Source organism: Poromitra crassiceps (genome assembly GCF_964638095.1).
Source record: "Poromitra crassiceps genome assembly, chromosome: 20".
NCBI classification, from domain to species: domain Eukaryota; kingdom Metazoa; phylum Chordata; class Actinopteri; order Beryciformes; family Melamphaidae; genus Poromitra; species Poromitra crassiceps.
In genome coordinates this window covers 11,531,265-11,554,702 of record NC_139637.1, presented here as the reverse complement: position 1 = coordinate 11,554,702, position 23,438 = coordinate 11,531,265, and the positions used below count along the sequence as shown (strand labels likewise).

The 23,438-nt window shown below is 44.9% G+C and overlaps 3 protein-coding genes across 3 annotated transcripts in view; all 3 read left to right on the top strand.

The window, feature by feature from the left end:
• Window positions 1–23,438, top strand: part of LOC310794577 (H-2 class II histocompatibility antigen, E-S beta chain-like) — a 54,034-nt gene that overhangs the window by 20,497 nt on the left and 10,099 nt on the right. The gene's annotated exons all lie outside the window — the stretch shown is intronic.
• LOC310794576 (H-2 class II histocompatibility antigen, E-S beta chain-like) overlaps window positions 10,117–23,438 on the top strand; it is a 22,789-nt gene continuing 9,467 nt past the window's right edge. The window contains exons 1-3 of the mRNA XM_083656554.1: window positions 10,117–10,211; window positions 10,520–10,765; window positions 12,778–12,915. Coding sequence (XP_083512680.1) covers window positions 10,154–10,211; window positions 10,520–10,765; window positions 12,778–12,915 — 442 coding nt within the window. The 5' untranslated portion in view covers window positions 10,117–10,153. The remainder of the gene's footprint in view (window positions 10,212–10,519; window positions 10,766–12,777; window positions 12,916–23,438) is intronic.
• LOC310794443 (H-2 class II histocompatibility antigen, A-K alpha chain-like) lies at window positions 15,112–15,643 on the top strand (the record flags this gene model as incomplete). The annotated part of the gene is made up of 2 exons (XM_083656442.1): window positions 15,112–15,274; window positions 15,378–15,643. Coding segments are annotated over 2 exons (285 nt in total), but the record flags the coding sequence as incomplete, so codon positions are not given.

Below are 23,438 nucleotides of genomic sequence, written 5' to 3'. Positions count from 1 at the left end.
CAGGAATATATGCGTGAGCAGGAAAGCCGGATCCGACGAGCCCAGCGTGGCCAAAATCTTATCCATTAACTCAGACGGCTTGCTGTCGCCAAGTCCATTCAGAGACAGAATCCGCTCTGCCTTCTCCACCTCTGACAGTTCAAATGTTCTCAACAGCAAAGCCTTAATGGCCTCGTACTTGCCAGTGGGAGGGGGGTCGTCAAGCAGCTCCAACACTCGGCCGGTTACCGAATTGTCCAACGCGGCCACCACGTAATAGTACCTTGTGGTGTCATCCACAATCCGCTTTAGTCCAAACTGCGCCTCAATGTGGCGAAACCACGAGCGCGGACTGGCATGCCAGAACGGTGGAAGTTTCACGGAGCCCGTGCCAACATTAGCGGCCAACCCGGCACTGCTGCCCGGGCTGTCGGAGACGTCCTCATCGCCGCTTACGTCAGGCCCAGGGCTGAATCCCTTCCTGGGCTTATTTTTCTTCGGCATCGTTCAATCAATAGCGTTGCTCAATCGGAGCACCGTCCAGGGTCACCAATGTGGAAGTGCGGGAGAAAGACTCAAAACCAAAGTTTTTCATACAGGTAAAAGTGGGCTGCTAACATGTTGCTTTGTAGGCTACTCCCCAAACCATCGTGCCACCTACCTGAACCCCCCGCCCCTGTTACGCTTGGTTCACACAGACAACCTACTCCTTGCCTTGCCTCAACCCACGCCTACGCGAGCTGGGCGTGAACCTGTTACATGCTTTTGCGATCACACCGCACGCCTTTTGGACGGCGAACCTGGAGCCGAGTCACAAGCGCCTCTCCTCTCTCCCGACTGTATTTTTTCACGTGTTGTCCAGAATTGTCATGGGTAGCCTCTAGGTAAAATAAATCTGATATATTTAATCTTCTATTGATGCTGGATATGTATAACCAGGTCTGACTATAGTCGGACATTTTAGAGAGGTGATCTTGCAAGAATATGTGCTGGGCTGCTGGCACAACAACATTGTCCATCTTGCTTCTTCGGTCGCTATTCTCTCTCATGAAGATTTGTTTGCCGACGGGGAGAAAGCCCCACGTGATAGCCACCCGTCAATCTCTCTCTCTCTCTGCTCACACTGTTGTAGTAACTCCATTTTATTTTGAAATTTAGTTGATTTTGCCATTTCCGACGGATATTGTGCGTTTTTCTTTCATGGCTTGACAGAAGAAGTCTGCCTGCACGCGCCTTGTCGGCTTCAAAATAGAACTCACGCCTATTCGATAAAATCGGCAAGGCACAGGCAAGGCGTGGGTACACGCAGGGTTCACGCTCAGGCGGCCGGTGTACACAGCCTCGTTGACTAAAACGGACGCCTATTAAAAAGCGTGGGTAAAGGCAAGGCATAGGCAAGGCTTGGGTCGCCGGTGTGAACCCAGCCCTAAAGGGGCCCCTACCATCAGGTGAATGTCTTTCCCCATTGTCTCTGCTGTGGTACGCCACAATTATATATATATATATATATATATATATATATATATATATATATATATATATATATATATATATATATATAGTGCAGCTATGCGTACATATAGCTGCACATATAGCTGCACATATGTATATGCAGCCTAGGTGTGGTACCCCATACTTACTCTGTAAGTACAGATTTGGTACTTACCCTGTAAGTACAGAGCCATTTCTAAAGGTGAAGTACCATGGCCGGTGATCTATAATATTTAAGTTCTATTCATTTTCATTTCATAATCAATAAGCTATAACAGATACAAATAGTTATTGGTATTAATTATGAATCATAAGTCACACACACATAAGCGTAAATCAGACATCACCCTCTGACCACAGTAACAGGGTCATGTCCCACGTGGCTGATGCTCTCTGACCTTGCTCAGCCTCTCTCCACCACTCGTAGACAAAACATGTTGTGTGCCTTGTGCTCCAAGTCTCCCCTCCCCTCTCCTCTCTGCTCTCTGTATAAGAGATATGTGCAAATGTTAAATCTTCACTGTAACTCTGTATCATGTATATTTGAAATGTTGCAGTCTCCCTGTAACTCAGATGCTTACAGGGATATGTAATGGCTAATATATTATATTATATATATATACACACTTTCCTGGACTCCTGGCTTCATTATTTTAATGTCTGGTCACCGGTCTCATCATCTCATTTTTGGCTTGAGACACTCAGAAGAATGGTGTTATTGATACAAATTCCATTCTACAACAGCCGGTATATCAGTGCAGGTTATTTACCAGTTTTTCCCTTGTAGACATGAGTGATCGTTGTTTTTATACATAAGGAAAAGGTATGTTTTTTTTGGGCTGAGTAGAGCGGGTGGGGAGGGCGGGGATGGGGATGTCTGCTGCGCCGCCCAAAACACGCGCACAGGTCTCCATACACTGCATCCACAACACGAGATCTCTGCACAACACTTTTCAACCACTACTCCATAACGCACATGTCTTACTGTGAAGTTCCTGATGCATTTCGACGCATTCAGGTGCTGTAACTACAGATTTGGTACCCTGTACTTACAGGGTACATTCACTTCTTGTACCCCATACTTACCCTGTAAGTACAGATCTTGTGTGTGAGGGCTGTATTATAAAGCGTTACCAAAGAGTCCACTGTAACTCTTGTTGTGATTTGGTGCTATATAAATATAAAATGTATTGATTGATACATACACAAAAATACATCTACACAAAATACAGGTATGTCTACAGGGGTAGTAGGTGTGAGAAGAACATTGTTGTTTCTCTTTTAGCCATGATTTAATACCTTGAAACATTCACAATTATGGACAAAATCATATATAGCAATAAAAATATGCTCAGATTTTGGTACAAGAGACAGAATCTTGTCAAATGGGTTTCTGTGGTTGTTCTAATGTGTACTAAACTAGGGGTCCTTGATATGAAAAAGGTTGAGAATCACTGATGTAAACCATAATAAACCACCAGGGGGCGTCTGAGCTCCTCACTCTGCTGCTGTTGAATCCAACATGTTGCCTCTAGCAACAGATAAACAACCACCAGCTTGTTTCTGATTGGCTGCTGACTGGACTGGACATGGAAGTGAAAGTAGAGTCAGGACTTTCCAAGACGCTGCTGCCTTCAGGTGCTGCTCGTAAACTCTACTCCTGCTAAATGTATCACACATAGTAGGCCTACACTGTGAGTTTAGCTGGTGTTAGAGTGAGAGAGGAGTTCAGGTTGACATGTTAAAATGAATGTGTTTATCAACATGTTAGAACACACCACCAGCTGCTGCCTGCAGGGAAATAAACTAGAAGAGAAGAAGGGATAAGATCTGATTAACTTGTTTCTATGATTGACTCGTTTTCAGGACTTGGCCGGCTGCTCCTAGTCACTCTGTGTGGTGGTGAAGGTCGTAAAGTCCTGTTTACATGAAGGCAGCATGAGAGAAGCAGAAGAAAAACCTGGAACAGAAACTCTGAGGTTCAGAGTCTGAACCTGAACAGAGCACAGTGTCTACTGTGTTTACTGTTACACTTGTACTAAGTAAGTTTATTCATACATACAGCAGTTTTCACAGAGCAAAGAGACAAAGGGCTTCACAAGAGTCAAATAGTTCAACTAAGGGAAGAAGAGAGTTCAAAACAATAAAACATGAAAAGAAAAGACAAACACAGAGTTATGACACAAGAGGCTTTAGGCTAAGAGTCCACACAGTGTTCACAGTTTAGAAGCTCCATCATCTCAACACATTCTCATTATTCACAACATAGCGTGTCCTCTCTATGTTGACTATTTCTCACCTTGGCTTCACTTCTGAACACACAGGGGAGCCTTTTCCATCAAGACCGTAGCCAAAAACCTCTGTTACAGTTTGATTTATTTAGGCATGAAACAACTTGGTTAAGGTTAGAGAAATGGTTGGCTTCGGCTTAAATAACAAAAAGTTAAATGTGACTTATGGTTGAAATGACTTTGAATCGAACCCCGGCCTCTGATGTCAAAGATCACAACACCCTTACTGGCCAACGGTTTGTGTCATTGTCACACTCCTGTGGTGTTGATTTCACACGTAGGATCTATAGGAGTCTGTTGATCTACTCTGCATGTTGAAAAGTGACGGGGTGAGATGATGTCCTCTTGGACCTGGTCAACAGCCTGTGTGGTGTCCATGTTTTCATCTGCATTTTCACATGAACCCAGGAGACTGGAAATAACATGAAGGAGCAAATTATGTTTTATTATTAACAGCATAGAAATTGGATGTAAATTGAAAGAGATTAAATAAAATATGTCGCCCTCTCCTCTAAAACAATGTGGATATGATGATGCTGTGATATATGAAGCCTAGCGTGGACGCTCCCATCCTCACCTGAGCTCATCACACACACACACACACACACACACACACACACACACACACACACACACACACACACACACACACACACACACACACACACACACACACACACACACACACACACACACTCCTGAGGCAGAGCCTGTCTAAAGTCAGTTCATTAGTTTCTCCTATCAGTCACACATCAAATCATTCATTGATACATCCACAAAAACACATCTAGAGAAAATACAAAATGCAGTTATGTCTACAGGGGTAGTAGGTGTGATAAGAACATTGTTGTTTATCTTTTAGCCATGATTTAATACCTTGAAACATTAACAATTATGGACAAAATCATATCTAGCAATAAAAAATAAAATGCTCAGATTTGAGTACAAGAGACAGAATCTTATCGAATGGGTTTCTGTGGTTCTAATGTGGACTAAACTAGGGCTCCTTGATATGAAAAAGGTTGAGAATCACTGGTGTAAACCATAATAAACCACCAGGCAGACGTCTCAGCTCCTCACTCTGTTGCTGTTGAATCCAACATGTTGCCTCTAGCAAGAGATGACACACCCACCAGCTTGTTTCTGATTGGCTGCTGACTGGACTGGACATGGAAGTGAAAGTAGAGTCAGGACTTTCCAAGACGCTGCTGCCTTCAGGTGCTGCTTGTAAACTCTACCCTACTAAATGTATCACACATAGTGAGTTCAGCTGGTGTTAGAGTGAGAGATGAGTTCAGGTTGACATGTTCAAATAAATTTAAACACACCACCAGCTGCTGCCTGCAGGGAAATAAACTAGAAGAGAAGAAGTGATGAGATCTGATTAACTTGTTTCTATGATCGACTCGTATTCAAGACTTGGCCGGCTGCTCCTAGTCACTCTGTGTGGTGGTTAAGATGGTAAAGTCCTGTTTACGTAAAGGCACCATGAGAGAAACAGAGAAGAAAAACCTGGAACAGAAACTCTGAGGTTTAGAGTCTGAACCTGAACAGACCACAGTGTCTACTGTGTCGACTGATACACTTGTACTAAATAAAAGTTTATTCATACAGCAGTTTTCACAGAGCAAAGAGACAAACGGCTTCACAAGAGTCAAATAGTTCAACTAAGAGAAGAAGAGAGTTCAAAACAATAAAACATGAAAAGAAAAGACAAACACAGAGTTATGACACGAGAGGCTTTAGGCTAAGAGTCCACACAGTGTTCACAGTTTAGAAGCTCCATCATCTCAACACATTCTCATTATTCACAACATAGTGTGTCCTCTCTATATTGTCTATTTCTCACCTTGGCTTCACTTCTTAATGGAGCCTTTTCCATCATTTTCTGACACCACAAGACCGTAGCCAAAAACTTATATTACGGTTATATCTATTTAGGCAGGAAACAACTTGGTTAGGGTTAGACATGGTTGGCTTCGGCTTAAATAACAAAACGTTAAATGTGACTTATGGTTGAAATGTGTCATTGTCACACTCCTGTGGTGTTGATTTCACACGTAGGATCTATAGGAGTCTGTTGATCTACTCTGCATGTTGAAAAGTGACGGGGTGAGATGATGTCCTCTTGGACCTGGTCAACAGCCTGTGTGGTGTCCATGTTTTCATCTGCATTTTCACATGAACCCAGGAGACTGGAAATAACATGAAGGAGCAAATTATGTTTCATTATTAACAGCATAGAAATTGGATGTAAATTGAAAGAGATGAAATAAAATATGTTCCCCTCCTCTAAAACAACGAGAATATGATGATGCTGTGATATATGAAGCCTAGCGTGGACGCTCCCATCCTCACCTGAGCTCATCACACACACACACACACACACACACACACACACACACACACACACACACACACACACACACACACACACACACACACACACACACACACACACACGCTAATCAAGTGGATGTGCATACTTTACTTTACTTTACTTTACTTTACTTTACTTTACTTTACTTTACTGTGGGAGAGACCCCCTGTCTGGAGTCCTGTCCAGGGTACCCAGCAAAGCCCTGGACAGGCTCCATGTGCAGAACTCAGCTGCCAGGTTGAGGGTTCTCTCCTGCACCAAGCCCTGGCAGACATCACCCTCACCTTCATCCACCTCCACTGGCTCCTGGTCAAGTCCCGCATCACTTACAAAATCCTCCATGCTCTCACCACCCCAGTATCTATGTGACCTCGTCCACCACTACACCCCCTCCTGGTCCTCTGACACAGGTCTGCTCTCCATCCCCCACACTTGCCTGCAGACCTTTGGGAACAGAGCTTTTGGCAGCCCTGTGGAACTCTCTCTGCTGAGATCTTACCCTTCTTCAAACTACACCTGTAAACCCACCTGTTCATCAAGGTCTATGGCCTCTAGACTTTCTGTAAACCCACCTGTTCATCAAGGTCTATGGCCTCTAGACTTTCTGTAAACCCACCTGTTCACCAAGGCCTATGGCCTCTAGACTTTCTGTAAACCCACCTGTTCACCAAGGCCTATGGCCTCTAGACTTTCTGTAAACCCACCTGTTCACCAAGGCATATGACCTCTAGACTTTCTGTAAACCCACCTGTTCACCAAGGCCTATGGCCTCTAGACTTTCTGTAAACCCACCTGTTCACCAAGGCATATGACCTCTAGACTTTCTGTAAACCCACCTGTTCACCAAGGCATATGACCTCTAGACTTTCTGTAAACCCACCTGTTCACCAAGGTCTATGGCCTCTAGACTTTCTGTAAACCCACCTGTTCACCAAGGCCTATGGCCTCTAGACTTTCTGTAAACCCACCTGTTCACCAAGGCCTATGACCTCTAGACTTTCTGTAAACCCACCTGTTCATCAAGGTCTATGGCCTCTAGACTTTCTGTAAACCCACCTGTTCACCAAGGCCTATGACCTCTAGACTTTCTGTAAACCCACCTGTTCACCAAGGCCTATGACCTCTAGACTTTCTGTAAACCCACCTGTTCATCAAGGTCTATGGCCTCTAGACTTTCTGTAAACCCACCTGTTCACCAAGGCCTATGACCTCTAGACTTTCTGTAAACCCACCTGTTCACCAAGGCCTATGACCTCTAGACTTTCTGTAAACCCACCTGTTCACCAAGGCCTATGACCTCTAGACTTTCTGTAAACCCACCTGTTCACCAAGGCCTATGGCCTCTAGACTTTCTGTAAACCCTGGCATTCATTACCATTATTATAACCTCTGCCACAGAGTTGTCTGGAGGTTATGTTTTTGCCCCTGTGTTTCTGTTATGGTTCCTGCACACCAGAGTGGCAGGGTTAGAGTAAATTAAATCCAAAGTTTCCCAAAGTTTTCTATGAAATGTGCACCAGAAACTGTCCAATATTGGCCCTCGTTAACTGTTGCCAAGGAGAGTAGCTATTGGCTGCTCAAAAAGCCGATAGAAGTGGGCATAATATGACATCATGTTAATTTGCATATGAATCACCTATAAAACCTACTGCTCGCAACAGAGGGAGGGGAAGCACTGTACCTGAAACCAGAACTGTAGCACCATGGACCACAAGGCACTGAGCAGGGTGAGGTGCACGTGACAGGATGTGAACTGCCAAAACTGCAGGAACTGTACAATCAGAGGTGCCTCAGGAGGTCCCGGAAGATCATCAAGGACACGAACCACCTGCACAACAGCCTGTTCTCCCTGTTGCCCTCAGGGAGAAGATACAGGGTCCTGAAAGCACGAACGTCTGCAGAATAGTTTCTTCCTGCAGGCAACGAGACTCCTCAATAAATAACACAAACACCTGTATTATTGACATTTGCACACTGACAAGTGGACACTTTTGGACACTGGACACTTTATATCTAATCTATCTTATTCTATTTCAATACCTATCACTTTTACCTTATTACCTTTCTTACTTTATTGTTTACCTCAACTGCCTTACATACACTGTTTACATTATGTGCTATTTAGCTATATTGCCCTATCGTTGTGTTGTGATTGTGTGCTCTATTTGTTGTTTGCTGTGATTTTGTACCTATTTATCTACTGCACCTTCTCTGTAATGGAGTCCACAGCATAAGAATGCATACCTGTAGAACAGAGTGACAATACAAATCTTGAATCTTGATCATCAGACCTCTCTGGATGACAAGCAAGAAGATCAAACCACCACCAATGCTTTGCGATTCAACGAAGGTGAACAACAGATCCAGACAGATGGTCAGACAGACAGACAGACAGACAGACAGACAGACAGACAGACAGACAGACAGACAGACAGACAGACAGACAGACAGACAGACAAACAGACAGATGGTCAGACAGACAGACAAACAGACAGACAGACAGACAGACAGACAGACAGACAGACAGACAGACAGACAGACAGACAGACAGACATACGGTCGGTCGGTCGTTCAGACAGACAGACAGGCAGACAGACAGACAGGCAGACAGATGGTCAGACAGACAGACAGACAGATGGTCAGACAGACAGACAGACAAACAGACAGACAGACAGACAGACAGTCAGACAGACAGACAGACAGACAGACAGAGAGACAGACAGACAGACAGACAGACAGACAGACAGACAGACAGACAGACAGACAGACAGACGGTCGGTCGGCCGGTCAGACAGACAGACAGACAGTCAGACAGACAGACGGTCAGACAGTGAGACAGATGGTCAGACAGACAGACAGACAGACAGACAGAGAGACACAGACAGACAGACGGTCAGACAGACAGTCAGACAGACAGACAGACAGACAGACAGACAGACAGACAGTCAGTCAGTCAGACAGACAGACAGACAGACACAGACAGACAGACGGTCAGACAGACAGTCAGACAGACAGACAGACAGACAGACAGACAGACAGACAGTCAGACAGACAGACAGACAGACAGACAGACAGACAGACAGACAGACAGACAGACAGACAGACGGTCAGACAGTGAGACAGACGGTCAGTCAGATAGACAGACAGACGGTCAGACAGACAGACAGACAGACAGACAGACAGACAGACAGACAGACAGACAGACAGACAGACAGACGGTCAGACAGACAGACAGACAGACAGATGGTCAGACGGATTAGTAATTGTAATATTATTAGTGTACTGGAAATTGTAATCCCTTACTGTTACATTGGGGCAAGTAATATATTAATGATATATTACTGAGTACAGTAATAATATTACTGAGTAATATATTACAGTAATAATAATATTACAGTAATATTAGTGAGTAATATTGCCCAATACTAGAAAATAGCAACAGCAAGCAACCACTCTCACCAAATGCACAGTCTCTCTCTCCCCCCACCTCTCTCTCTCACTCACTCACTCACTCACTCTCTCTCACACACACACACACACACACACACACACACACACACACACACACACACACACACACACACACACACACACACACACACACACACACACACACACACACACACACACACACACACACACACACAGCAGAGTGTGAGAGAGTTCTATAACATTTCCTGATTTTATCAGTTTTCTAATTGTTTTTCTGATTTTTATTTATCTTTCCTTTGTTTCTGTTTGATTTTATTCCCGCTGTTTTACTAAACACTGGAAAAAATGTATTGACTGACTATATATTAGATTCAACAGTCAGGCATTATGTGAGTGTAATTCTCCATCATCACTTCATTTTTCAGCATTTCTCAACTGTGTCTACCTGGAGACTGATGATGCAAGTCAAAGCTGTAATGTGATTGGTGGAGCTGTGTGTAAGACATCGCTGTTCCTTGTGTTTACTTCAGTTTGCAGCAGTCAGTGTGAAGTCGACACGGTGCTAAGTTGTGTTGTAAAGATGAAGAGCTCACAGACCCTCGTCTTCCTCTCATGTCTCCTTGGTGTCACAGCATACAGTAAGTACATCACACGTCTGTTCCTCACATTGAGTCTCACACTCACTCCAATGTTCTGTTGATGTGAAAATCATTTGAACTGCAGCTCCTTCTGAACCAGAGAGACATTTAGAGTCAGTGGAGATATTTAAAGTTTTCTGCACCTCTGACGAAATAAACTTTTCACACTTATTAGTTAATAAACGGTTGTTTTAATATAAAAACAATAAACAGACAAACTCTTTAACATGATGTGAAAAATAAATCCACTTTGTGATTCTGGATGTGAAGAAGTTTGACATTTTGTTTTTCATCTTGTGTCGTCTCAGCTGTACATAAGGATCTGCAAATGTTTGGCTGTTCAGAAACTGATGGAGAGTTTATGTTTGGACTGGATGGTGAAGAGCGATACTACGCAGACTTCATCAACAAGAAAGGAGTTAACTCTATGCCCAAGTTTGCAGAGGATATGTCCTATGCAGGAAATTATGAGGTGGCTGTGGTTAATCAGGACATCTGCAAACAAAGCCTGCAAATGATTCGACGTTTCTTAAAGAACCCTCCTCTGCAACTCGGTAAGGAAACATGACAAAGCTTAATTTACCACTGTGTTCAAAAAGTTAAACTACAGATAAGGAAGGACTGCAGGTGTTTTACATTACTGTCAGAAATATACAATAATTTTAAGTGATCTCTAAAAACCCTCTGTATTATGTTGTATTATTTTGTTTAAGCTACTGTTGATTGTGAAGCACTTTGTAATGCTGTGTTTAAAGGAGAATTTAGTTTTTTTTTAACCTGGACCCCTCTCCTCACATTAATTATGATCTGACGACTCACCCAGCGATCTCCGCAGCGTTTCTGGCCGTCGTAGCGTTGTTTTGAGATCAATAGCGTCCAAGCCAGTCCTAAAATGGAGCTCCGAGGGGGCGAAGTGGCAGCCTGTCTTTCCTGCATGTAAATAGCCATTTTTATTCCCGTTTTCGCCACATATCGTCATAATCTAAAATTAAAATTACGTGATGTTAGGTCGCATTCACACCTGAGTGTTTGGTCCGCTTTAAGCGCACCAGAGTTCGTTTCCTCGGATAGTCCGGGGTGGTGTGAACGCTCATTCGAACTCTGGTGCGGACCAAACAAGCGAACTCTGGTCCGCCTGAAAACGTAGGTCTCGGTTCGCTTCCAAGTGAACCCTGGTGCGGTTCGTTTGTGGTGTGAATGCTCATCGGACCAAACACAAGAGCAAATGTAGGAAAGGCAGTGCATCATGAGTAGAAGGCGGTAGAAGGAAGCAAAACACTGCGGCGCGCACACGGGTCGGTGCGCACCGCGCTGCCTCGCTCATCTCGTCTCATCTGCAGAATGATGTTGGACCCAACAGCTCGCTGCCTCATCTGCTGCTCATATTGGGCGCATTCTTGTAAAATATTTATTTGATAGTAACCCCAAAGTAAAACCAGAAATCCCAAGATCGCATAAAGGTGGTGTTTCTCTATGAGTTGTGTTTCGCGGATTCACTTGTGTGCAGTCAGCCCTCAGCAGGCAAGGCGGCAGAAGAGGAGAGATTTCCCCTCTATATTCTGTCCAATAGACGAGTGGCCGTTTCAACCACGTGACAGTGTTCAGAAAGTTTGGTGCTCTTGGCAAATTGCATGTGTGAAAGCGAACCGGACCAAATGAAAAATGAAACAATGTTGCAACTTCACCACCCCGAATCGCACCGAGTCCACCAGCTTATATGTGAAAGCGACCTTAGTCTGCCAGGACTCATGTCATGACCATGACATGTAGCTTTCCGCTCAGTCAGCGACAGACAGCGTGCTGTCGTATGTAAAAAACAACGAAACAAGCGTGTGTGCCGCGTGTCCGTCGGTGTACAGCAGCGGACTGCTCCCGAACAGAGAGAGAGAGAAACAAGCCTTGTGTGCGTCCGTACAGCAGCGGACAGAGAGAGAGAGAGGCTGCAGGAGGGAGCACGCGCAGCAGCTGAGGAACAGAGAGGGGGAGAGATGTGTCATTATATCTAATATTGGCTTCGGGCCTCGCAACAGGCTCGGGCCAATTCATTTAATAACTCATCCAGGCCGGATCGGGCACGGGTCTGCATGTCACGGGCCGGGGAGGACTCGGGCCGAGATTTCAGGCCCGCGCAGCTCTCTAACACACACACACACACACACACACACACACACACACACACACACACACACACACACACACACACACACACACACACACACACACACACACACACACACACCTGGATAAATCAAAGGGTTTAATCTCAGCCAGGCCATACAACAATAATAGCAAGCATCCATCACATCCATACAGGGTTAATATAATAATATTATATATATATATATATATATATATATATATATATATATATATATATATATATATATATATATATATATATATATATATATATATAATAAATAATATATTAATAATTATATATAATATAACTAAGTAAGTAAAAGGCCTTGACATAGCTCAGAAAACATATTTAATGCTACTGAGACATGACAAGTGATATTGGTATGAATTGTGCAGAGGTTTACATGATATTGTATTGTTGTAGATGCTCCTCACAGCTTCATCTACACCAGAGACGATGTGGAACTGGGAGTGGAGAACCACCTCATCGCCCATGTGACTGGGTTCTACCCCGCTCCCGTCAAGGTCTACTGGACCAGGAACGATGTGAACGTCAAGTCAAGTCAAGTCAAGTCAAATTTTATTTATATAGCACCTTTCATACACAAAGGCAATTCAAGGTGCTTTACAAAAAAATAATCGAAAAAACAAGCAGCAAAGCAATGCACATATAAAAAACACATAAAAAACACAGCCGACAGTTTTAGTTAAAATATATACTCAAATTAACAAACATGAAACATTATTTCTGTTTTAAATAAGTTACAAGGCACTCTTCAGTATTATTATTACATGTACAGTCCATTTGTTGGAAATGTACAGGAAAAATCTTTTTAAAATTACAGGCCGAGAGAGGCAGTAGTTTAGTAGCAGTTAAAAGCAAGAGTAAACATAAAGGTCTTTAGCTTGGATTTAAAAATAGGCAGAGTAGGGGCAGATCTAATGTGTTCAGGGAGTTTGTTCCAGTTATGAGAGGCATAGTGGGAGAACGCGGCTTCACCATGTTTAGATTTGGTCCTTGGGACAATTAGTAGACCAGTGCCTGAAGATCTCAGGGATCTGGATGGTTCATAGTGTAGAAGCATTTCAGAGATGTAGTGTGGGCCTGACCCGTTGAGAGATTTGTAAACTATTAGCAGAATTTTAAAGTCTATTCTAAGATTTACTGGCAGCCAATGCAGGGATTTGAGAACTGGTGTAATGTGTTCAGCTTTCTTGGTTCTTGTTAGAACTCTAGCAGCCGCATTCTGAATGAGCTGAAGTTGTTTAACAGCTTTTTTGGGAAGACCATTGAAAAGACTGTTGCAGTAGTCTAGCCTGCTAGAAATGAAAGCATGAATTAGTTTTTCAAGATCTTGTTTGGACATATAGCCTCTAATCCTTGCTATATTTTTTAGATGATAGAAGGCAGATTTTCTTATAAGCTTGATGTGGGAGTTGAAATTTAGATCAGAGTCAATAATAATGCCAAGATTTTTTACCTGGTCCTTTGGCTTCAGAGATAGGGATTCGAGGTGAGCAGTAACTTTGAGCCTATCTTCTTTTTTGCCGAAGACAATTATCTCTGTTTTGTCTTTATTAAGTTGGAGAAAATTCTGGCACATCCAATCATTAATTTGCGCAAGGCACTGACACAGTGACTCTATGGGGGCATAGTCATCCGATGAGAGGGCTATGTAGAGTTGGGTGTCATCTGCATAGCTATGATAAGCTATTTTGTTTTTTTGCATAATTAGGCCCAGAGAGAGCATATAAAGGTTAAACAGGACAGGACCTAAAATTGATCCTTGGGGTACCCCACATGTCATTTTGGTTTGGTCAGATGTGTAGTTGCCAATGGAGACAAAGTAGTTCCTGTCTTGCAGATAAGATCTGAACCACTCTAGGACCGTGCCGGAAAGCCCGACCCAGTTTTCCAGTCTGTCCAATAGAATTTCGTGGTCAACCGTATCAAAGGCAGCGCTGAGGTCTAGTAACACTAAGATTGAGATTTTACCTGAATCAGTGTTCATTCGGATGTCATTTATAACTCTGATAAGCGCAGTTTCGGTGCTATGATGGGGTCGGAAGCCTGATTGGAAAGGATCTAGGAGGTCATTGGAGGATAGAAAGGTATTGAGTTGTTGGTAGACAGTTTTTTCGAGTATTTTGCTAATAAAGGGAAGATTTGATATTGGTCTGTAATTGCTGATTATAGAGGGGTCGAGGCTACGCTTCTTTAGCAAGGGCTTAACAACTGCAGTTTTTAGAGATTTTGGGAAAATGCCTGTAAGAAGAGAGGTATTAATTATCTTCAGTATGTCGGTCGCCAGGCAACTGTAGACATTTTTTAGAAAGCTTGTTGGCAGGGTGTCTAGGCAACACGATGAGGATTTAAGGCCTCGTATCGTTTCTTCTAGTTTCTTGTGGTCAATGACATTGAACTGAGTCATGTTAATTAAGCACCTATTCTGTGGGTGCGGCGGAGCCACATTTGTTCTTGATGTGGAAATAGTTAGTCTGATATTTATAATTTTATCCCTAAAGAAGGTCGCAAATTCATTGCATTTGACATTGGATAGAAGATCAGGGGCAATTTGTGGGGGGGGGTTTGTCAGCCTGTCAACAGTGGCAAAAAGAGTGCGAGCGTCATTGGTGTTTTTGCTGATAATGTCGGAGAAGAAGAATTTTCTGGAATTTTTTAGTTCCTGGTTGTAGGAGTGAAGACTATTTTTATAGATGTCATAATCGATGTGAAGTTTAGTTTTCCGCCATTTGCGCTCGGAACGTGACTGAAGGAACCAGCCTCAACGCCCCCTACCCCAACAAAGATGGCACCTTCAGCCAGGTCGCCAGGCTGAGCTTCATCCCACAGCTTGGAGACATCTACAGCTGTTCTGTGGAGCACCAAGCCTTGAGCCAGCCGCTGACCCGGATCTGGGGTGAGGCACCTTTATCTGTTAGCTAACCAAAACTACAGTTAGCTAACAACAACCAAATCTATAGCTGTCTTCCTGTGTGTTCATGTGTTTGGTTCCTCTTCAGATGTGGAGCAGGAGCAGCCGGGGATCGGACCTGAGGTTTTTTGTGGACTGGGTCTGACCGTGGCTCTACTGGGCGTGGCCACAGGAACCTTCTTCCTCATCAAAGGAATCGAATGCAATTGATCAGTTATTGATCAGTTATTGATGATGTGAGGCGGACCGAAGGAGTTGCAGGAGTTAACAGACTGCTTTCTGCCCTACTGGTTTTATACTGCTTCTCTCTGCTGTGTGGATCTGTACTGATTCACCTCACATGTTAACTTTCACACAAACAAATCAATTAACTTTTTATCTGTATGTTTTTTTAGTAATAAATATTTACATTTTCACCGTTTAACTTTGAAATTACAAAGCTTTCTATTGTGGCATTTAGACTAGTCAATCACTGCTTTTATTATGGGTGCATTTGTAAACAGTCACTCCGAGCGGAGAGCACCAGAGTGCACTCAAAATGGACCGTTCATAAAGCATTGAATTTCTTTGAACAGCCGCCCTCTCATGTTAGTCTAGAAGACAGATGTTTAGAGCATCAGATTGAATTTATGAACGCACCCTGAGTAGCCTATTTTAGCCTACATACCTTTGTTAAATTATATTATGTTAGAAATATTGTGTGGTCATTTCTAGTGTAGTATGCGGTGCTGGGAGCACACGGGGGTATTTTGCAACTTTTGGGTGAACTACCCTTTAAATACTCCAACCCAGCAACCAGGTTCAAAAATAGTGTTCGACACAGGTGACCAAAAGGAAGGGCATCGAGACAAGCATTTCCCCCAAGATTACAGTTTTATTGGCTAACACAAGTTAAACAAACATTAAAACAAACAACTTTAATATGCTAAATAGGTTAAAGATATAAAAAGGTAGCCTTTAAAAGGCCTAAACCTGCTACAGGACATAGGCCGCAGCCGACGGCAGTGGGGGTAAATGTCCTGGGACAGAGCAACTAAATGTACTACAGGGCGGCCACAAACAACACAGCACACGGGTGAGTAAAATCAATAAGGGATAAAATCCAAAATGGAGTGCAACATCACTAGAAACAGGTGGCGCCCTGGTCAAGACCTCTGTTACTACCCCCCACGGACCGGTCGGCCACTCTCAATCCTGCAGCGATCCTATAGAGACAAGGAGAAAGGTTTCAATACATAGGCTGGTAGGGTAGCTACCTAGTTAGCCAATAGGTTCTTGGAGGAGAATTAGGAAATAATAGACGCCACGTAGGGCTGGGACATGGAATAAAAGTACAATCAAGTGCACTAATGATCACAACAAAATCAAACCAAACGAAATCAAACAAAACAAAACAGCAGTGGCAGTGTCTTGGCTTATTTCCCCAAATACCCTGTAATGGGCAGCTCAATGCACGATGAGGGGAGAGCACAGGGATGGTCACGCAGTACTGGACCAGGAGCAACGCAGCCTGAGCACAGTGGACGCCTACGTGCCACGCCGGGAGCCAGGAAACAAGCCTATATTGGGAACAGCACCGCCAAACCCTCCTGCCGCACCAGGAGCCAAAGAGAGAGAGAGAGGGAAGCCTACTGAGGCACGGCTTTTATGTCCTACCAAACAATTTGGACCAGGAAGTAGGCGGTGTCCTACCAGACGGGAGCCCGGGAGGGACATTCACTACCGGCTACATCTTCCCCAGGGTTCTTAAATTGGCGGCCCGACAATTAACTATGACCAGGGGCGAAACACAGCTGCTGTCATACTACTAGAGCCAGGCACCCGGGAATGTGCAGCCCCCCCTCCTTTTTCTCTCACCGGCCCTGGGAGGTGATGCCGATTACCATGTGTCCCGGCCGTTGTCCGGGCCGTCCTCCGGAGGGCTGTGGGTCTGTGGTCAGAGGGGAGTGTGGCTTCTGGGGCTTCTGGTGTATGGACAGAGACCCCAGGATTTCCTAGTCGGGGTGGTGGCGCGTCAGCTTGCGCAACCAGCAGTTGGACATTACCAGAGGTATGGAGGGCCCAACGGCCATCGTCAGAGTCTCCATCCTCCCTCGGGACCTGTGGCTGTACCGGGCCAGTTTGCTGGGGCTGTGGATACCGGGTAGATGGGACCGGCTTCAACATCGCCCGGTGAACTTGCCGCCATTGGGTGGTGTCCTTGGTGTCATGTCTCTCCTTCCGCATTTGTGCCGCAGCCCTCATCCTGTCCCTGGCACAGTCGAACACCACCTGGAGGCGTTTCTGGTGCTCCTGGACCCACCGACAGACTCCTGCGCCTTTGGCATCCTGGACCCGACCCAGGAGGAAGTCCACTGGAAGCTGGGGCTCTTGACCAAACATCAACCTATATGGAGACTCACCGGTTGACTGATGAATGGTGGTGTTATAGTTGAACACCAGGTGGGGAAGATACTCCGGCCACTGGCATTTAAGTTCAGGGGGAAGAGTGCGCAGTAGGTCATGCATGGTCCTATTAAAGCGTTCACACTGTCCGTTCCCCTGTGGGTGGTATGGGGTGGTGCGGGTCTTCTGGATGCCATACAGTTCACAGAGCTGCTGAATCAGAGCGCTATCAAAATTTCTGCCCTGGTCCGAATGAATGCGGGCCGGAACCCCAAACCGGTGGAACCATTCCTTCACCAGCACCTGCGCCACGGTGGAAGCCCTCTGGTCTCGGGTGGGAATAGCCTGTGTAAACTTCGTAAACACATCAGTCATTACCAGTACTTGCTCTCTGCCATCTCGGGACGGTTCCAAAAATGAAAAATCAATAGCTAGGATCTGGTTAGGTCTGGCTGCTAACAGATTAGTCATGGGGACTCTGACCTGTGGCTGAGTCTGTTTCGCAACCGTGCACCTTTCACACTGGTTACACCACTGCTTTATGTCTTCCCCCATCCCCAGCCAGTAACAGCGTTGTTTCACGAGTTCAGTGGTTCTCTCCATGCCCTGGTGACCATGGTTCTGATGTAGCTGCTGTAACACTTCTCCCTTCAGGCACTCCGGCAAGAGTAGCTGCTGGATCTCCTCTCCCCCCTCCGGCCTCAAAATGATACGATGAAGAAGGCCTTCCACCACCTGGATACGGTCCCACTGCCTCACCATCCCTCGTGTCGCCGCTGGCAGTGCTTCTCTTTCCGCTCGGCTGGGCCTCCTCTGTTGCCGCCAAAAGGGAAGGAAAGCACTGATGGCTGGGTCGTGCTCCTGGAGGGTCTTTAAGTCAGTTGGAGTGTGAGTGGGCAGGACTGAGATGGCAGCTTGGATGGCGTGCTGATAGGAGTCTGTCTTTGGGGGCTGCTGCAGGACGTCAGGGACTGCGGTACCGGGCAGGACACACTCCCGAATCTCCTCACACTGTCTGGAAAGAACATCAGCATTTTTATTAATTCTTCCCGGACGATATTTTACCGTGTAGTTGAATGTTGAGAGCTGGCCCCGCCTTCTACGACGCCGACAGATCACTGTTCTAGAATCATTGGCTCTGGGCTTACTGAGGGGTGCCTGCAATGCTAAGAGGTTTTGTGTCAGCAAGTTAATCTGCTCTTGCTGTTTCAGCAGCATAGCCTTCAAATCTATCATGTCTGAGGGCATCAAACTATTTTGGTGCTGGCTTGTTCTGGCTGGACCCCTAGAGGACTGCATTGTGCATACAGAGGGGATAGAGTAGCTTCTTGGCCTACCTTCAATTGGCTTTCCCTCCAGTTCCCAACGAATCGCCGCTGCTCTGACCTCTAGTAAAGACAGCTGGGGGGTCTGCCGGACCAATTGTTTGAGCTCCCTGCGTAAAGAAGGTTCACTCACATTTTCCACAAATTGGTCACGTAACAAGACATCAGCATTAGGCATGTTGTCAGGAGCACTGTGTTTAACCTTTTCCATCAGAGAAAACAAGGCATGGGAAAACTCCTGCAATGATTCTCCCTCCAGCTGCTTCCTAGAAAAAAAACTTTCCAGCAGTAGAACATAGGGTCTCGAGCAGCCATACAATTCCCTGAGAACAGCCAACACTTTTTCTGGGTCCTCCCTTTCTGCCCTCGGCCGAAACCGGATCTCGTCCTTGGGTTCACCCTCTAAATGGTCAACAATAAAATAGGCTTGGTCAAGGGGGCCCAGCTTCCTAGCTCTAATGCTAGCCTGCACCTCCTCCACCCATTCATCCATCCCCACCCCAGAAGTACCCCTGAAAATGGGGCACTTTCTTTCTCTGGGGAGGTATAGCAAGCGCTCTGTGGCCACCATTCCTGGTGGAGCAGAGGAGGGTCCAGGGGGCAGGTCCGCTCGCCCCTGCAGTAGTTCCTTTTCAGCCTGCAATTGTCGCACCAGGTCTCTCAGCTCCTGCACTTCGGCCATGACGAGTCAGTGGCCCCGTTCCAGCCGATGTGCCAACTGCTGTTTTGTTTAAATCAACGAGGAGAACAAAAATAAAAACTATTCCAACTACAATCCCAAAAAATTATTGTCCCTTCAGCCCACCTAATGGTCACTGTGTCTTTGCCGACAACGCCAGAATGTAGTATGCGGTGCTGGGAGCACACGGGGGTATTTTGCAACTTTTGGGTGAACTACCCTTTAAATACTCCAACCCAGCAACCAGGTTCAAAAATAGTGTTCGACACAGGTGACCAAAAGGAAGGGCATCGAGACAAGCATTTCCCCCAAGATTACAGTTTTATTGGCTAACACAAGTTAAACAAACATTAAAACAAACAACTTTAATATGCTAAATAGGTTAAAGATATAAAAAGGTAGCCTTTAAAAGGCCTAAACCTGCTACAGGACATAGGCCGCAGCCGACGGCAGTGGGGGTAAATGTCCTGGGACAGAGCAACTAAATGTACTACAGGGCGGCCACAAACAACACAGCACACGGGTGAGTAAAATCAATAAGGGATAAAATCCAAAATGGAGTGCAACATCACTAGAAACAGGTGGCGCCCTGGTCAAGACCTCTGTTACTACCCCCCACGGACCGGGCGGCCACTCTCAATCCTGCAGCGATCCTATAGAGACAAGGAGAAAGGTTTCAATACATAGGCTGGTAGGGTAGCTACCTAGTTAGCCAATAGGTTCTTGGAGGAGAATTAGGAAATAATAGACGCCACGTAGGGCTGGGACATGGAATAAAAGTACAATCAAGTGCACTAATGATCACAACAAAATCAAACCAAACGAAATCAAACAAAACAAAACAGCAGTGGCAGTGTCTTGGCTTATTTCCCCAAATACCCTGTAATGGGCAGCTCAATGCACGACGAGGGGAGAGCACAGGGATGGTCACGCAGTACTGGACCAGGAGCAACGCAGCCTGAGCACAGTGGACGCCTACGTGCCACGCCGGGAGCCAGGAAACAAGCCTATATTGGGAACAGCACCGCCAAACCCTCCTGCCGCACCAGGAGCCAAAGAGAGAGAGAGAGGGAAGCCTACTGAGGCACGGCTTTTATGTCCTACCAAACAATTTGGACCAGGAAGTAGGCGGTGTCCTACCAGACGGGAGCCCGGGAGGGACATTCACTACCGGCTACACTAGCATGCCTCGCTGCCTCGCACACTCACGGGTGATTATTTTATTTTGGGCACTTTCATGCCTCTGGGATGCATTTTTAATCCTTTTTTTCATGTTGTTTTTGTTATCATTGCTTAGTATGCTTTATTACTCACCTAGACTTTATTATTCTCTTGGAATATTTCTTTATCTACTTTTATACTGTTTTATGTTGAAATTTTACCATTTTGGCCTTGTCCCCAACACAGAGTTGTACTATTACTAATATAAATACAGTTGAATCAATGATTTTCTCTCAAATATTTAACTACCTACAATTTGTGACTTTGTTTGTTTACACCAGCTTCACACCAGCTTCATCTGACTTCACAATCAGAGTGAAGAGGCTTGTTAGCATACTCTGTAAACTTTATTACCTCCAGTTGTGTTTTCACTCGATGAGAATTCTCTCTCTTTTTAGTGATCCAGATCATTTAGCTCAGCTCAGTAATGAGAGCCAGCTCTTTGGGCTCCCAAATGGCTCTTCAGTTATAGTGTCCTACTGGCACCTTCTGGCTTTTAGCATTCAGGAAATTAGTAATGTTTTGACTTATGATTGGTATGTGTGCATATGTATCACTTACATTATTCAATTAATTATAGTCTACTAAACTTATCATTTCCAGAATACCATAATTTTACATTAGCCTGTGTTTGGTAATGAAATAATGTAAAAACATATGTATATAGATGTATATAACAACAACATAGTAGACCCTGCTTAATATGATATGATATATTTACCTTACATTCTTTAGGTTGTCTGTTATTAAAATGCATCAAATACTGCTTCATTTGTGACTGTCACTCATCTTGTTTGCTGTTGTCTGTCATCACACGTGATTGGTTGCAGCTCATACACACATCAACACAACAGTCAGTCCATGGAGATACAGGGTCCACAAAGGCACGCACAAATCGCTTGAGGGACAGTTTCTACCAGGCAGGCCACGAGACTCTTTAACAAACACAAATAAACTCCCAACAATCCAGTACTGTAGCTGCTACCATTAAGTATGTTTAATTATGTCTATGCTATTTGCACATCCGTGCAAACAGCATGTTTAATTATGTCTATGCTATTTGCACTACGTGCAGTGACTATGTCACTGTTTTTGTCTTGTTTTTATTGCTTTACTGCCTTATTGCTTGTTGTTTCTCTTGTTTTCCTGCACCTATATGCCCTGTTATTTTGCACAATGTTGTAACGGAGTCTACAGCACAAGAATTTCACATGTGATACTTGTACTACGGATTGACAATAAAAAATCTTGAATCTTGAATCTTGAGTTCATGTGACCGAGCAGTGTGGTGAAAAGATGCTATTATTATTATTAGGGAGGGAACATATTTTTGTGAACATTCTACAGCCGTTACACCAGCTCAATCACAGCCCCTCAAAGTAAAACAGCAAAACAACACAGAATGACTGTTGATCGCAAAATACAGTGGGAGTTAAATATCCAGTGGTATCCAGTGTGTATTGAGATACTTTGATTGATCAACAAATCAATGTTATCATCAGCTTAAAACTGTCCCATTTAGATATTGCTACATTACCATGTCTGTCTATAGCCTACCTGCCTGCCTGCCTGTCTTTCTGCCTGCCTGTCTGTCTCGCTGCCTGCCTGTCTTTCTGCCTGTTTGCCTGTCTCTCTGTCTGCCTGCCCGTTTGTTTGCCTGTCTGCCTGCTTGTCTGTCTGTCTGTCTGTCTGTCCCTATGATAACCGACCATAGATTGCCTAGCTGATTCGGTGATGTATTTTTCAGTCCCAACTGATTGGTTGTTGTCAGTGTCAATCATCGAACTGCGTCGACAATTCTGCCAAAGAACTTAAATTGATAAGAACTTAGGCTATTTACCTTGTTCCACCAATTATTCCTGCAGCCCAATGACAGCAGCGCCGTTATCTTTGTGTGTCTGTTCTCACTTGTGTCTGGTCCAGAGCTGGAAGACCGGAAACAGTTACCGGAAGCCAAAGGACCAGGTAAAAAATCTTGGCATTATTATTGACTCTGATCTAAATTTCAACTCCCACATCAAGCTTATAAGAAAATCTGCCTTCTATCATCTAAAAAATATAGCAAGGATTAGAGGCTATAGGGCTCTATTCTCCCACAGGCCATCGGCGCTATTACGGGCCTTAACCGCAAAAAAACGTGCCTTGCGCCTGTTTCGGCAAGATAGCAATAGGCTTTAGGCTGCCAAATGCGCTTTAGGCCGAATGGGCGTGGCGCAGTCCCAAAGTGGGCCAAAGTGGGCGTGTCGGCCTTAAATCTCGGCGTACTGATATCTTGGCACCTGCCTTAAATTTAGCGCTTTGCGCCTTTGAAAACCAGGCCTATTCACTGCGCCAGTGCACTTGTGCCTCTCCCCTGTCACCCTTCTCTGTCTCTCTCTGAAACCAGGCCTATTCAGTGCGCCAGTGCTCTTCTGCCTCTGAGTCACCCTTCTCTCTCTCTCTCTGACTCCCTCGCTCAAACAGACACAACACATAGCAGCACCCAGCTTCCCATAGGAAATAGCAGTTGTAAGTTTACTGCCTGTGAATGTCCACTCCC